This window comes from Aethalodelphis obliquidens, unplaced genomic scaffold (assembly GCF_003676395.1).
Source record: "Aethalodelphis obliquidens isolate GAN/ISIS:26980383/991018 unplaced genomic scaffold, ASM367639v1 scaffold5, whole genome shotgun sequence".
NCBI lineage: Eukaryota > Metazoa > Chordata > Mammalia > Artiodactyla > Delphinidae > Aethalodelphis > Aethalodelphis obliquidens.
In genome coordinates, this window is record NW_020837949.1 from 2,438,786 (window position 1) to 2,452,154 (window position 13,369).

A 13,369-nucleotide genomic window follows, 5' to 3' on the forward strand; every position below is an offset into this window, starting at 1 on the left:
CTGATATGAAAATAAGTATGAAAAAGATTCATTCTCTGATATGCTTGCTATCAACTGAGACATACTTACGATTCCAAAAAAGATTCATAACTCTGATATGAAAAATTAAAATAGTCCTGGGAATAAAAGCTTAAGTGAGAAGAAAGCACTAATGGCTATATCTGTAACTAAAATTAAATACGTGAATCTAATTTTTAGAAACATAAATTACAAAGCACTTCACTAAATTCCATAAACAAAGGAAGAAGGGGGAAAAAAATTCCATCTGGATGCAAAGACTAACATGACAAAAGAAGTGCTGGCAGTGAGCTTAAAAGCTTAAGCAGTATTTTCTAAAATGATCAAAAATAAGGAATCCTTTTCTTATGATATTTATTACTTTGACATTCAAACTTTTGTTTCAGAAACTTTATTCAATTCTGTAAATAAAATTCATTAACAGGAAATAAAAATATTAGTATTGCTACATTAAGCATAGCCTAGAATACCATATTTTGGTCTAAGATTGTGATTTTAAAAAATAACTGAATAATTCTGTAAAAAAATTGTGTTTCATATTAGGTTGTCTAGAGTCCTCTGTGATTGTTTAATTAAAAAACTGGATGTGTTATCACTTAGTACAATTTCTAGGCATACTAGTTCTCAAGTTTTCTTACTAGTTCTTACAATTTCTAGGCATATTAGTTCTCAAGTTTTCATACTAGTTCTCAAGTTTTCACAAAATTGCCAAACAAACTGGACCATTAACAAAGTAAAGTTTACCAGTGTTGGGGAAGAGAAGGAATATCTTAGCATTAATACCAACTGTATCCTAATCCCTTTAAAACTGGGAAATCTAGTGGTACTTCTGTCTACTGCCTGCCTTTTTCACTCTTTAGTCAACCGGGTAGAGCTGAATTCTTGTATAGTTAAATGTGGATAATGTAATTCTACTGTGCAAAATCATTTATGTATTCTTGAAAACAACAAAAAGTAAAAAATTAAAGTATACACCCCTTCTCTACACTATTAATTTTATGTAGGTTCCTAATAAATAGCAAGATAACTCAACATTAAATCCCTGTATACACTTATTTAACAACTATTTATCTGGACTTCTGTGCACAAGGCCTGGAGTCAGGTCATCTCCACAAGACACAGGATGCCTGGGACTCTGTACAGACATGAATCGGGTCCTTACATCAATACAAGTATGAAGCTGTCAACAAGAGCATGACCTACTCTAGAAGCAATGGGAATTCATAAAGGGGGCTTAGGCTGGGGAAAGACAAGATCAAAATCAACTTTGCTTTGCTCAATACATTTCTGCATAATTCAAATCTTTTTGTGTGCCAAGGAAGTACACTGATTCAAACAGACCCTATGATGAAACTGAAGTTAGGTTTCCTAACATGTTTTACCAACGTGTGTGTGTGTGCGTGCTCGCATGCACGTGTGTGTGTGTATAGTCATTTTACAAAGCAAAATTCAGTTTAACAAATAATGACTGAAGTCCCCTACGGAAAAGTACCAAGAAAGAGCCTGCAGGGCACACTGCCATCAGTAAGAAATTGCCAAGGGGCTTTGTTAAGCCACAACAGTACTGTTAGGCTTCAGTGACCTATGCTTATACGTTTTATAGTTTAAGGACTAGCTCTGTGCAGAGCATTCTGCATAGGAGAAACTCACTAAATGGTCACAAAACTATACCTACATTGATAAAAATCCAAGTATAATCTATTAGCAGAAAAGGAAAAAAATAATTTTTTAACATCTTTATTGGGGTATAATTGCTTTACAATGGTGTGTTAGTTTCTGCTTTATAACAAAGTGAATCAGTTACACATATACATATGTTCCCATATCTCTTCCCTCTTGCGTCTCCCTCCCTCCCACCCACCCTCCCTATCCCACCCCTCCAGGCGGTCACAAAGCACCGAGCCGATATCCCTGTGCCATGCGGCTGCTTCCCACTAGCTATCTAACTTACATTTGTTAGTGTATATATGTCCATGCCTCTCTCTCGCCCTGTCACAGCTCACCCTTCCCCCTCCCCATATCCTCAAGTCCATTCTCCAGTAGGTCTGTGTCTTTATTCCTGTCTTACCCCTAGGTTCTTCATGACATTTTTTTTCTTAAATTCCATATATATGTGTTAGCATACGGTATTTGTCTTTCTCTTTCTGACTTACTTCACTCTGTATGACAGACTCTAGGTCTATCCACCTCATTACAAATAGCTCAATTTTGTTTCTTTTTATGGCTGAGTAATATTCCAGAAAAAAAATAATTTTACTCAGAAAAGATATATGCACCCCAATGTTCACAGCAACAGTATTTACAATTGCCAAGACGTGGAAGCAACCTAAGTGTCCATCAACAGATGAATGGGTAAAGAAGATGTGGTACGTATATACGATGGAATATTACTCAGCCATAAAAAAAGAAATTTTGCCATCTGCAGCAACATGGGTGGACTTGGAAAGCACTATGCTAAGTGAAATAAGTCAGACAAAGACAAATACTGTACGATAACACTTATATGTGGAATCTAAAAAATACAACAAACTAGTGAATATAACCAAAAAGAAGCAGGACTCACAGATATGGAGACCAAGCCAGCAGCTAAGGGCGGGGGCGGGGGGGGGGTGTATACAGGGGTGCGGAAATGGGAATTACAAACGACTGGGTGTAACACAGGCTCAGGGATGCACTGTACAACATGCTGAATGTAGCCAATATTTTGTAATAACTGTAAATGGAAAGAAACCTTTAAAATTACATAAAATTAAAAATTACTACTCATAAAGATATTTAAAAAAAATAATTTGGCATACGTAAAATGACAGGAGATGGCCTAGAGTTACTCTCCCTTCCCAACAATATTTTGATGGACTATTAAGAAACTAACAGCTCTAATGTAATTTTTAAAAAACAGATTCCAAATCCGATTGTTCTCTCTAAGGGAGACTGACTGTAGAAGTAAGTAGAGCACTGCATTTTCAAGATCACAAGTTTACTGTAACTTCAGCTTAAGAAACAGCATTTGGGGCTTAAAGATACATATTGGCGCAGTGGTTAAGAATCCGCCTGCCAACGCAGGGGACACAGGTTTGAGCCCCGGTCCGGGAAGATCCCACATGCCGCGAAGCAACTAAGCCCGCGCGCCGCAACTACTGAGCCTGCACTCTAGAGCCCGCGAGCCACAACTACTGAAGCCTGTGCGCCTAGAGCCCGTGCTCCGCAACAAGAGAAGCCACCGCAATGAGAAGCCCGCGCACCGCAACCAAGAGTAGCCCCCGCTCGCCGCAACTAGAGAAAGCCTGTGCACAGCAACGAAGACCCAATGCAGCCATAAATAAATAAGTAAATAAATAAAACATACATAATAAACAGCAGTAAATATTTCTGAAATTATATCACACACATGACTGATTTCTAGGCCAACTCCTTCCCATCACCCCCACACACATCCCACCTTAAAAACATAACAAAACATTACGCCTTGCAGAAACTTCCAAGAGCAGTTCAATAATATTTACTACCCTCAGAGTACAATATAACTTAAAAATAAGTTCAATTTCTCACAAAGAAATTCTGTTTTATTATCCTCTTGTAAAATCCTCAAGTATTATGAGGTTTGCTTCTTCCAGTATCAGATACAATTATATCTGCACAATCAAAAATTTTAAGTAGATAAAAACTGCAAATGATTATTCTAATTTTATATTTACATACAACACTGCCTTATGATTTAAGCTACAATTGCTTTTTCACATCAAGTTTTATCGCTATATTGCAAATAAAACACAAACACAAGTCCAATGAGGATTCTAACGCAGAAGCTCACAACCCTGAAAATAGCAAAAAGTACAGTTTTTTAAATGTCAGTGCTTTACAATAACTAGCAGTTAAACTACTTCACCAAAAGAAATATATCTAATGACTAAAATCATACACGCTTATCCTTGAGTAATACAATTAATAAATCTTAGCTATTTAGACAAGTGCTTCAAATACAGAATTGTACTCAATAAACATCACCTAATTTTTAAAAATAACTAGTTTTTAGAACTTGATAAGTAATTTTTAAAAATTAGCTAATACAGGGTATGAAACCAGTAAGAAGCAGTTTCAGAAATCATAATTCATAAATAATAATTACAAATCAAGGAATTTTCTTAAAAACACTCTGAAACTTAAATCCAATACTGATTTTTTGAATAATCATCTGATTACACATCTACATATCCTTCATTAAAACCTTTTTGCTACATGCCCCACATTAACTATGGTATCTACTGTAGCATCAAAGCTGGAGTCAAATAGGTCATTTAGGCCTTTCCTGGATATCAGATTGTTTAGCCTCAACAAAACTACACCTGTTTTACATACAAACTACATTAAAAAGTTATGGTCTGGTCCTTTTTTCCTCAAAATTGTTCTTAGAGAGAACACGTTCTCACTGATTTCACAAAACCATGAACTAACTACACATCAAACCTAAAACTCAAGTAAAACGAAATATAACTATTTAATGGACATTTTTCTTCTACTTAAAACATGTTACAAGAATGGATAAAGTTATGGGAACTACAGGAAAGTGTGGGGAGGAGTGTTTTCTCTTAAAGATATTTTAAAAAGAAAACCTCCATTTTAAAATATAAAACCAATGGCTCATGAAGACTTCTGAGGGTTTTTTTAAAAACAAGTAGACATCTCATCATTATTCCCTAAAATTGCACACACATACCCGTACTTACCCAAATGCACATGTTCCCCCCACACACACGATAATAAAGGGCCTTTTTCACTTTAACATAAGGCAACAATAAAATCAAAATTCATATTCTTTAAGACGAAAGCCATTCTACTGATGATCCTGATTCAACAATTTTACAGTTAAACAAAATTAATTCCATTCTCAAAAATCCACTGACCTTAAGCTTTTAACAAACATTTTCCACTGCAAAACTTACTGTCAATATTTACAAATCCTTCAACTTATACTTAGCTGGAACCACTTATATTTGCTATAGTAATATTTCCTAATAAAGGCATGCTCATCCCTATCAGAGCAGAAGGGGCAGCTGCTACTCACCGGGAATCTCTGGGGTCCCACAGCAGGTCTCGGCTGGCTCGGGACTGGCAGCAAGGGCACTGCAAGAAAAACACCTTTCATTACAAACACATCCAAACCCACCAGAAAAGGAGTACAATGTATTAAGCTTAATGAAAAATATATACTATGTGTATAATACATATAATAAGTTTACACTTAAGCTAAGTGCTGAATATTTTCACAATTCCATAAAGGGAAAGGGGAGAGAACTTCTGCCTTCAGTATACAATAGCACGAGCAGAAGCTTAAATTTCAACAGTGAATTCTTATTTAGAATTAAAATATTTTGCAACAAAAGGAGATATTATTCCTCTACAATAAAAAACCTACTTTATTTTTGACATCCATACCCAGGTTATCCAGGCTATCTAATCCGAGTTATATTTTCTGACTCCAATCAAATACGAATTTAAACCCAAATCCTCTAGGATCATGAAAGAGAGAGGAGGAGGGAAGGAGGAAGTGAAGCAGGCAGAGAAAGGAAAACAAACACACCCAGGATATTGTGACAAAGAATGACCTACACAAAAACCTGCTATGCCAAGACTACTAGCTTGTCTTAGTTTTGTGTTTAAACCGGCTGAACTCTCATCAACTTACCAGAAGAACAAGGAGCCAAATAATTTTAAAACAGACATTTTATCATAGGGAAGAAGCCAGATGCTAGTTTCACACCATGGGGCTAAATCAGATATGTTTAAGCTATTTAAAACATATGCCTTATAGTGATTTTGATTTTGGGGGTGAAAAAAAATGCCCACCCGAGTGGTGACTGCTACATGGTAGCCTGCTATATCTTCCATTAAAACGTCCTGCCAGGGCTTCCCTAGTGGCGCAGTGGTTGAGAGTCCGCCTGCCGATGCAGGGGACACGGGTTCATGCCCCAGTCCGGGAAGATCCCACATGCCACGGAGCGGCTGGGCCCGTGAGCCATGGCCGCTGAGCCTGCGCGTCCAGAGCCACGGGAGAGGCCACAACAGTGAGAGGCCCGCGTACCACAAAAAAAAAAAAAAAAATAGAGTGCTAAGGATGAATTTTTTTTTTAGTTATTATGATTACTCAAAGAATTCCGTAACTCAGCTTCTAATTAACATCACACTTCCACAGGTCCAACTGAAAGTGATACAGTGTAAGGGCCTGTGTCAATTGCCTGACCAAAGCCAAAAAGTGAGACCGAGAGAAACTTCCTTTGATAAAATGTAAAAATGGGAGAAGTCCATCCCTCTTGACAATCTAATCTAACGAGTCAAAATTTCAAAGTAACAGTGGGTCACTGTGCAAGACAATATAGAATTTTATACAGCTAGCTAACAGGCACTGGGGTACATGGATTATATACCTGAAGCAAAATATTAGACTGTGAAGTGGAGAAAGAAAAAACTAATTAAGTATCTCTGACCTCAGAAGATTATAATGAAAGTGAGGAAGAAAAAAAACTACATAGTAAACAATACAAAGATAGTGTTTTTAAAATTAACTACCAAATAGAAAATACACAGATCTCCAAGAATATGTACCACTTATTTATAAACTTGGGATTTAAACAACAATTCCTATCAAATAATTCCAACATAATGAAAGGGTAAGTATTTTAAGTCTCTCTAAGTTCGGGGGGAGCGGGGAGGGGGGATGGATGAGAGCAAGAAATCCCATCATAATTAATAGATTTCTTACACAGAAGCCTTCTGATGAGTTGGCAATTTTTTTTTAATCAACTGTAAAAAGCAAGGAAAGAGAAAGAAGAGAAAAAGAACAAAAGATGACAGAAGAGAGCATCTGAGAACAGGTGTGATAGAAGCAGATCAGAAATCTAGCCAAACCCAGGGGGGCTGTGGTCAGACTGCCAACGTGTTTGCAAAGCATCTTTGCAGAAGTCTCATAGCCCACGACCTGGTTTGCAAGCAGAACACTTCTACTTATCTGCCTCCTTCTTCACTGTGAACAGGAGAGAATTTAAAACCTGTAATGCTAGGGCCTCCCTGGTGGTACAGCGGATAAGAATCTGCCTGCCAACACAGGGAACATGGGTTCGAGCCCTGGTCCTGGAAGATCCCACATGCCACAGAGCAACTAAGCCCATGCACCACAACTACTGAGCCTAAGCTCTAGAGCCTGTGAGCTGCAACTACTGAGCCCACGTGCCACAACTACTGAGCCCACACGCCACAACTATTGAGCCCACGTGCCACAACTACTGAAGCCCAGGCGCCTAGAGCCCATGCTCCACAACAAGATAAGCCACTGCAATGAGAAGTCCGCACACCACAACAAAGAGTAGCCCCCACTGGCCGCAACTAGAGAAAGCCTGCATGCAGCAACAAAGACCCAACGTAGCCATGAATGAATGAATAAATAAATAAATTTTAAAAATAAATAAATAAAATAAAACCTGTAATGCTAACAGATCATTCTAGTTGAACCCTGAACTCTTTATATTTGATATTTAATATCTATTTCCCATATTGTCCCACGAATTAATGAACTAAATTGATTAATGTTTCAATTCATTACCACAGTTCTAATACTGAAAATCTGGAAAACAAGTTAAATTTCCACCAAAACTCGTTAATTACAATATGATAGAACACTCTTCATCCTTGAAAAGAAAATATGTGCTATCAGGCAATGGTGTGCATACATTTTTAAATTTTTTAAAAAGAGTTGTTTTTTTTGTTGTTACGGCATGCGGGCCTCTCACTGTTGTGGCCTCTCCCATTGCGGAGCACAGGCTCCGGATGCGCAGGCCCAGAAGCCATGGCTCACGGGCCCAGCCGCTCCGGGCATGTGGGATCTTCCCGGACCAGGGGCACGAACCCGTGTCCCCTGCATTGGCAGGCGGACTCTCTACCACTGTGCCACCAGGGAAGCCCTAAAAACAGTTTTTTAAAATATCTTTTAATTGCCTGAGGCTCTGAGAATCACGGGTTAATCTCTCTCTCATGTACAGGAGACCACTAGACATTCAGCCTCTCTCAAGAATAACGGCGGCTTTCTATTTCATTAAGCTCGTTCATTTAATATCGAATAAACAACTGCTTCGACAGTGTTCTGAGTGTATACCCTGCAAAGGCAATTTCTCTCTCTCCCTGTGTCAGGGTTCACAAGATCAAAGGTACGTTAAAGAGAAGGAACGTGGGTGGGGCACTGAGTCGCCTGGCTTCATGAGGAGAACACATTTAGCTGGTTCTAAGAGTTTAAAAACTCTTGTCAGAAAGCTGATCTTGTATCTACTGAATCAGGCACAAGCACTGGGATGCAAGGCCTGCATTCTGTACCCATTTGGCAACTGACTCTGGCAAGGCACACTATTTTCATGCCTAGAGGACAGCTTGGGGTTTCCTTATAGCTTTCCCAGTGTGTAGTTCCAACACTGTTTATTTTCATTAAGCTAAAGAAAATCTGTGCACCTTACCAACTGCCAGTTTTCCATTCAATTTTAGAAAGAAATACACAGTAACAGATGCTGACATCAGTAAAATTATTTCGACAAATTAGATTTACTGCAGTTGCATGTCTTGGGAAGCCGCTGTGGAACAGGCTTCCCCAATGAGTCGTCCTCCCCTTTCACGCAGCGTGTGCTGGTTCCTTCATCCCACAGCTGCTGAAGGAGACCCAGGCCACCGGTGCACTAGCTGCAGGGACTACAAAGGTTAAGTGCAGCAGCCATACTGCCTGCCCCTGGGAGCTAAGAGCCCTGGGAGGGGGTGAGGCCAACGAGTGACTCCAGCACAGCCTGGGGACAAGGGAAGGGGCCAGGGCAGGAGGCTCAGGGACCCACAGGTACCAACCCGACTCTGACCCTCCTGGGTGTGTAAAACAAGAGCAACTCCTAGAGCCACACACGGACACTGACACCCACGGCCAGCCAGCTGCCCTCACAGCCCTCTGCTCCAAGGCCACAGCACCGTTTCATGGTGACGCCAGGCCCTGGCTTTCTCCCATACTCCAAGTCCTATCTCAGGCCTCTCTCCAACTTCTGGAACTTCCTGACCCTTTCGAATTCCAAGTTCACCATCAGCAGAAGCTGTGATGGCCTCAGCTCTTCCCCTTCTTGGTCTAATGGAAATCTAACTCTCCCAAAGGATGAGGCTGTTTGTCTCCCTCAGCCTTCTTCCCGCTGGCTCTGGAGCGGGGGTGGGGGTGGGGGATCCTTCTCGGTCCTCACTGCTGTTTCAGACCCCAGATTCGGATCTCATATTATCGGACAACACGGCCCAGGAACCCCCACTGCTGCCCACGTACTGGTGACACCACTGCTCTTTCCTTCCTGTGTCTCAGAGTCCAGTTCCTAGCTCACCGTCTTCAACACCAGCCGTGTCTCAGGCCCCGGCAGCGATGCTCAGGCTCCAGCACCCTGCCACCAGGCGCCCGGCCGCCAGCCTCTGTCCCAGCTCCACCACACCTGAGACCTGGGCATTATCCACGACCGTACGCAATCTCTACGAGTCCCCCTTCTTGCCGCACTACCTTCTACCTTTCCACTCCTCTTCCTCCGGGACCCCAGCTCCTCCAACTGTTGGACCCTCAAAGATCTCCTGGCCCCTTGTCACCATACACGCCACAGCCCTTCATTATGAGCAAAGCGCCTTCTCTACTGCTTTGCCAACACCTGGACTCCAGCAAGTCCAGCTCTGTCTAGGCTGCACCTGACACAGAAAGGTGAGTGTGGCTGGAGAAGAGCGTGCAAGCACGCGGCCGGGTCTCCGGTCAGGACCCACAGCTCGAGTGGGCGCCAATGCCCTAACCACCACCACCACCCTGACCTGAGCCATGTCATTTGTTACCTGGATTACCGTGGTCACCTCCTAGCTGAATGCCTGGTCTCCACCCCTGCCACCCTAACAAGCCCACTCTCAACAGGGCAGCAAGAATAACCCTTTTAAAACATACACCAGATCACGTTATTCCTCTGCTCAAATTGCTCTAATCACAGCCCACGTCGTTCCGAACAAAAGCCAAAGCTCTCAGGATGGTTCCCAGGTCTTACCTGACCCAGGTTCCGCACTTCTTTCCACCTTTATCACTCTTTTAATGTTACATGGTCTCTTTTTAGTTACTTGAACACAAAAGGCATAGTCTCACCAGAAGTAAGAGCCCCTGTACTTGCCGACCCCTCTGCCCGTAATATTCTCCCCCGAAAGAGTCACGTCCCTAGCTCCTGGACCTTCAACTCTTCCCTTCTTAATGAAGCCGGCCCTCACCACCCCATGGAAAGCTGAAGCCCACCCCGATGCCCCCAACCCTGCACATGTGTGTCACCGTATGCTTGTCCTCTAACACGCCACACAGCGTTCTTATTTTATGACGTTTACTGCTCACTGTCTCTGCTAGAAAGCCAGGTCACAACTGCAGAAAGCACTGTCTGTTTTGTTCACCAATATATCTCCAATGCCAGGGAGAGCAGGATCTCAATCAACACTGTGTTGAACAGATGCATGAAGATATGCTCCATATCAACTGCTCAAAACTAGTTTCCCAGCTTCGGGAACATGCATCTGTAATCGTAACAGAAGAGGTTATTCACTTAGAATTAATAACTAAAAGATGGGTTTGTACCTCTGGAACTCAAAGCAAGCACACCAAGTGGAACCTGAAGGGAACATTCACTTTGCAAACATCCCCACCTGGGAATTTATGAAGAACACCAATCAGGCACTTCCACAATTACCTCTGATGCCCTTTACATTTACTGTGCCTTCTCAGTACCCGCCACTGAATGATACAACAAGAGACGCACGTGTTGCAGCAGACGAGCGTGGCCTGGCCAGGCAGCACGCATCTGAGTGGTGGGGGAAGAGTCAGGGAATCCACGTGGTCCTTACAGATCTGCACGTGAGAATGATCTGCCAGAGGAACCTGGAACTTTACAACAGCAACGGAGACACGTACCTTGAACGGGCGTCACCACTGCCCCCTTGAAGTGGGGATTTATGTGTATGTTCTTGGGCTGCTGTGGAGTCACAGGAGGAGGGGTCATCATCGCCCTCGGGGCCTCAATCTGGGGCGGCAGGTGCATCCCTTGAGGAGGGGAGGGATGGTGGGGATGCTGCAGGGGAAGCAGAGGCTGGAGCTGCTGCTGCTGGAACAGACTTCTGATCGGCTGCTGCTGAGGCGGCGGCGGTGGCGGCGGAGGGGGAGGCTGAGGCTGTGGAGGAGGAATTAACCTCGGAGAGTGCGCCTGAAGAGTACCGGAAAAGAGACACATTCACAGAGATCAACGCTCAGAAGAAAAAAAGCCAGTGCCTTACAGATTTCACATCGACTGAACTGTGAAGTTACGACTTAGAAATAAGTTTACAGGAGCAGCTTGTGTAAAACAGCAGGATAAATAAGCTGCTCGCCTGCTCACAGTAAGGGCCACTGCCGGACAACACGAGTCGACCTCAGGGCCAGGAGGGAAAACCGCAGCCCCAGAATAACATGCATGGATTCCAAAAGCAAAAAAAGTGCAGTTCCACCATCAAAACTGCCCACCGCGAGCCAAGCGCTGCGCTGGGGACAGAACACAACCTGCCCTGGGCTGTCCCTGCACAGCCAGCCCTGCCCCTCTTTGAGAAAGCCTAGGGAGCCAGGCGAGAACGTGCACAAACAACCCTGCTAGAAACCAGGCTACAGAAAAGGACAAAGGGCTCCCTGAAAGGAGTGAGGGGAAGCTCCTGAGAAGACGGCATCCGAACCAGGAAGGAGGGGAAGGAGACGTGCCATGCCAGGAGGGGAACAGAATCACCAGAGAGCAGCAGAGGCAGAAACACATGCCTGCTGGGTACACAAGGGGGAGACCAGTGTGGCTACAGCCACATCTGAAGACCGGAGGATGCGAAGGTGGGAAAATACACCCTCAAGGTGGTCAAGGATCTCGGGCTGTTTCATGGAAGACTCGCTGGAGAGCAGGAAACCACCACCCACAGCAACAGCTGCAGAGCACCGGGCTCTTGTGTTTTAAGCACCTACTCAGAGGTCAGTATGTGGAGTAACTGACTCACTCCCAACCACCCTATGCAGTGGGCCCCTGTTAGGACTCTCCTTTTACAAGATCAAGTGGCTGGTAAGCAGAAGAGCAGAGAATCTGATTCCACAAGTCCTGCTTGTAGCCACTAACCAAACCGGCCACACGCAGCCGTAGAGGCAGCAGGCTACTACCGACCGAAGTGTCGCGTATAATGAGCTGCTTTCCCCGGGATGCCGCCAAATTACGGAGGCTTCTCAGCTGTCACAGCATGCATGACGACGATGACTAACAGTGTGTGAGATGGACGAGGGGAACGAGGATGGAGCAAGACAGACCATTTAACAGGCTACGGTGGGAGCTGAATGGAAGAAACGGCCGCGGTCTGAACAAGAGCAGCAGGAAGAAGACATTTCAACGGAACAATGAGAATTTTGAAACCAAAGTGTACATGACCCTGTCTAACCTATCCTTCCTCAGGGAGGACTTCTCTAAAGATTCTGGAAACGGCTTAAATCCGTGGATACATACATATGCTCCCAGAAACCAGTCTGTTCCCTCCTCTGACTCATGACATCTGTAATGTGCACATTTGCACATGGTGCGGGAGTCTTTTCTATCTCATTCACCACTGAATCCACACGGAGAGCACGCTGACAGAGGGACAGCTAAGCTAAATCTGAACAGAACTGGGAATGAGCACAGTGCAGGGCCATTCACTCAAGAGCATGAAGGATTTTTAAGGAAATCGTGTGTTTTAAACAAGGGGAATTTAGGGCCTGGGCGACACCCATGCAGAGAGGCCCAGGGCAGCTAGGAAATGAAGAAACTGAGCTGGCAAGAGGCTAGGGCTACAGACCCAGACTCGTGTGGAGACAGCAGATGGCAGGAAGGTCAATGCTGCTGACTGAGAGCTCTGACTAAAAAGAGGCCTGAGAACAACGCAGCCAGAGGAACAGGAGAGACAGAAGGGGCCCTGCTGGAAGAGAAGAGAGTACACCCCAAGCTCAGACACTCAAAATAAGAAAGGCTCAAGAAAGAGGAGCTCGTGGGTGATGCCCAAGGTCCCAGAGTGCAGTCCAACAGGACGGACTGCAAACGTCAGGTGGCGATTCTGGAAGCACATCCGGGAGAGGGAAAGGCACGAAGTCCAGGCAGCAAGGGACGGACCGAGAAAATGGACACAAGCAAAGACGGTGAGCAAAGGTTATTCTTTCCAGAACTCTGAGGGTGAAGAGTCAAAGAGACAGCTCTGGGGTGGGGAGTGGCCAGGATCAAGGGTGGACTCAAGTGTGAGCGAGGTTAAGGTCATTTCAGACAGT

The 13,369-nt window shown here is 43.8% G+C and overlaps 1 protein-coding gene across 10 annotated transcripts in view; it reads right to left on the minus strand.

The window, feature by feature from the left end:
• RBM33 (RNA binding motif protein 33) overlaps positions 1-13,369 on the minus strand; it is a 116,627-nt gene that overhangs the window by 55,127 nt on the left and 48,131 nt on the right. For all 10 annotated transcript variants that reach the window (XR_003431810.1, XR_003431809.1, XM_027101394.1 and 7 more), the window contains 2 exons: positions 10,991-11,279; positions 5,081-5,139 (listed from right to left, as the gene is read on the minus strand). Coding sequence is in view for 8 of the 10 variants with exons in the window: in XM_027101394.1 (XP_026957195.1) it covers positions 5,081-5,139; positions 10,991-11,279 (348 nt within the window). In the remaining 2 variants the exon portion in view is untranslated. The remainder of the gene's footprint in view (positions 1-5,080; positions 5,140-10,990; positions 11,280-13,369) is intronic.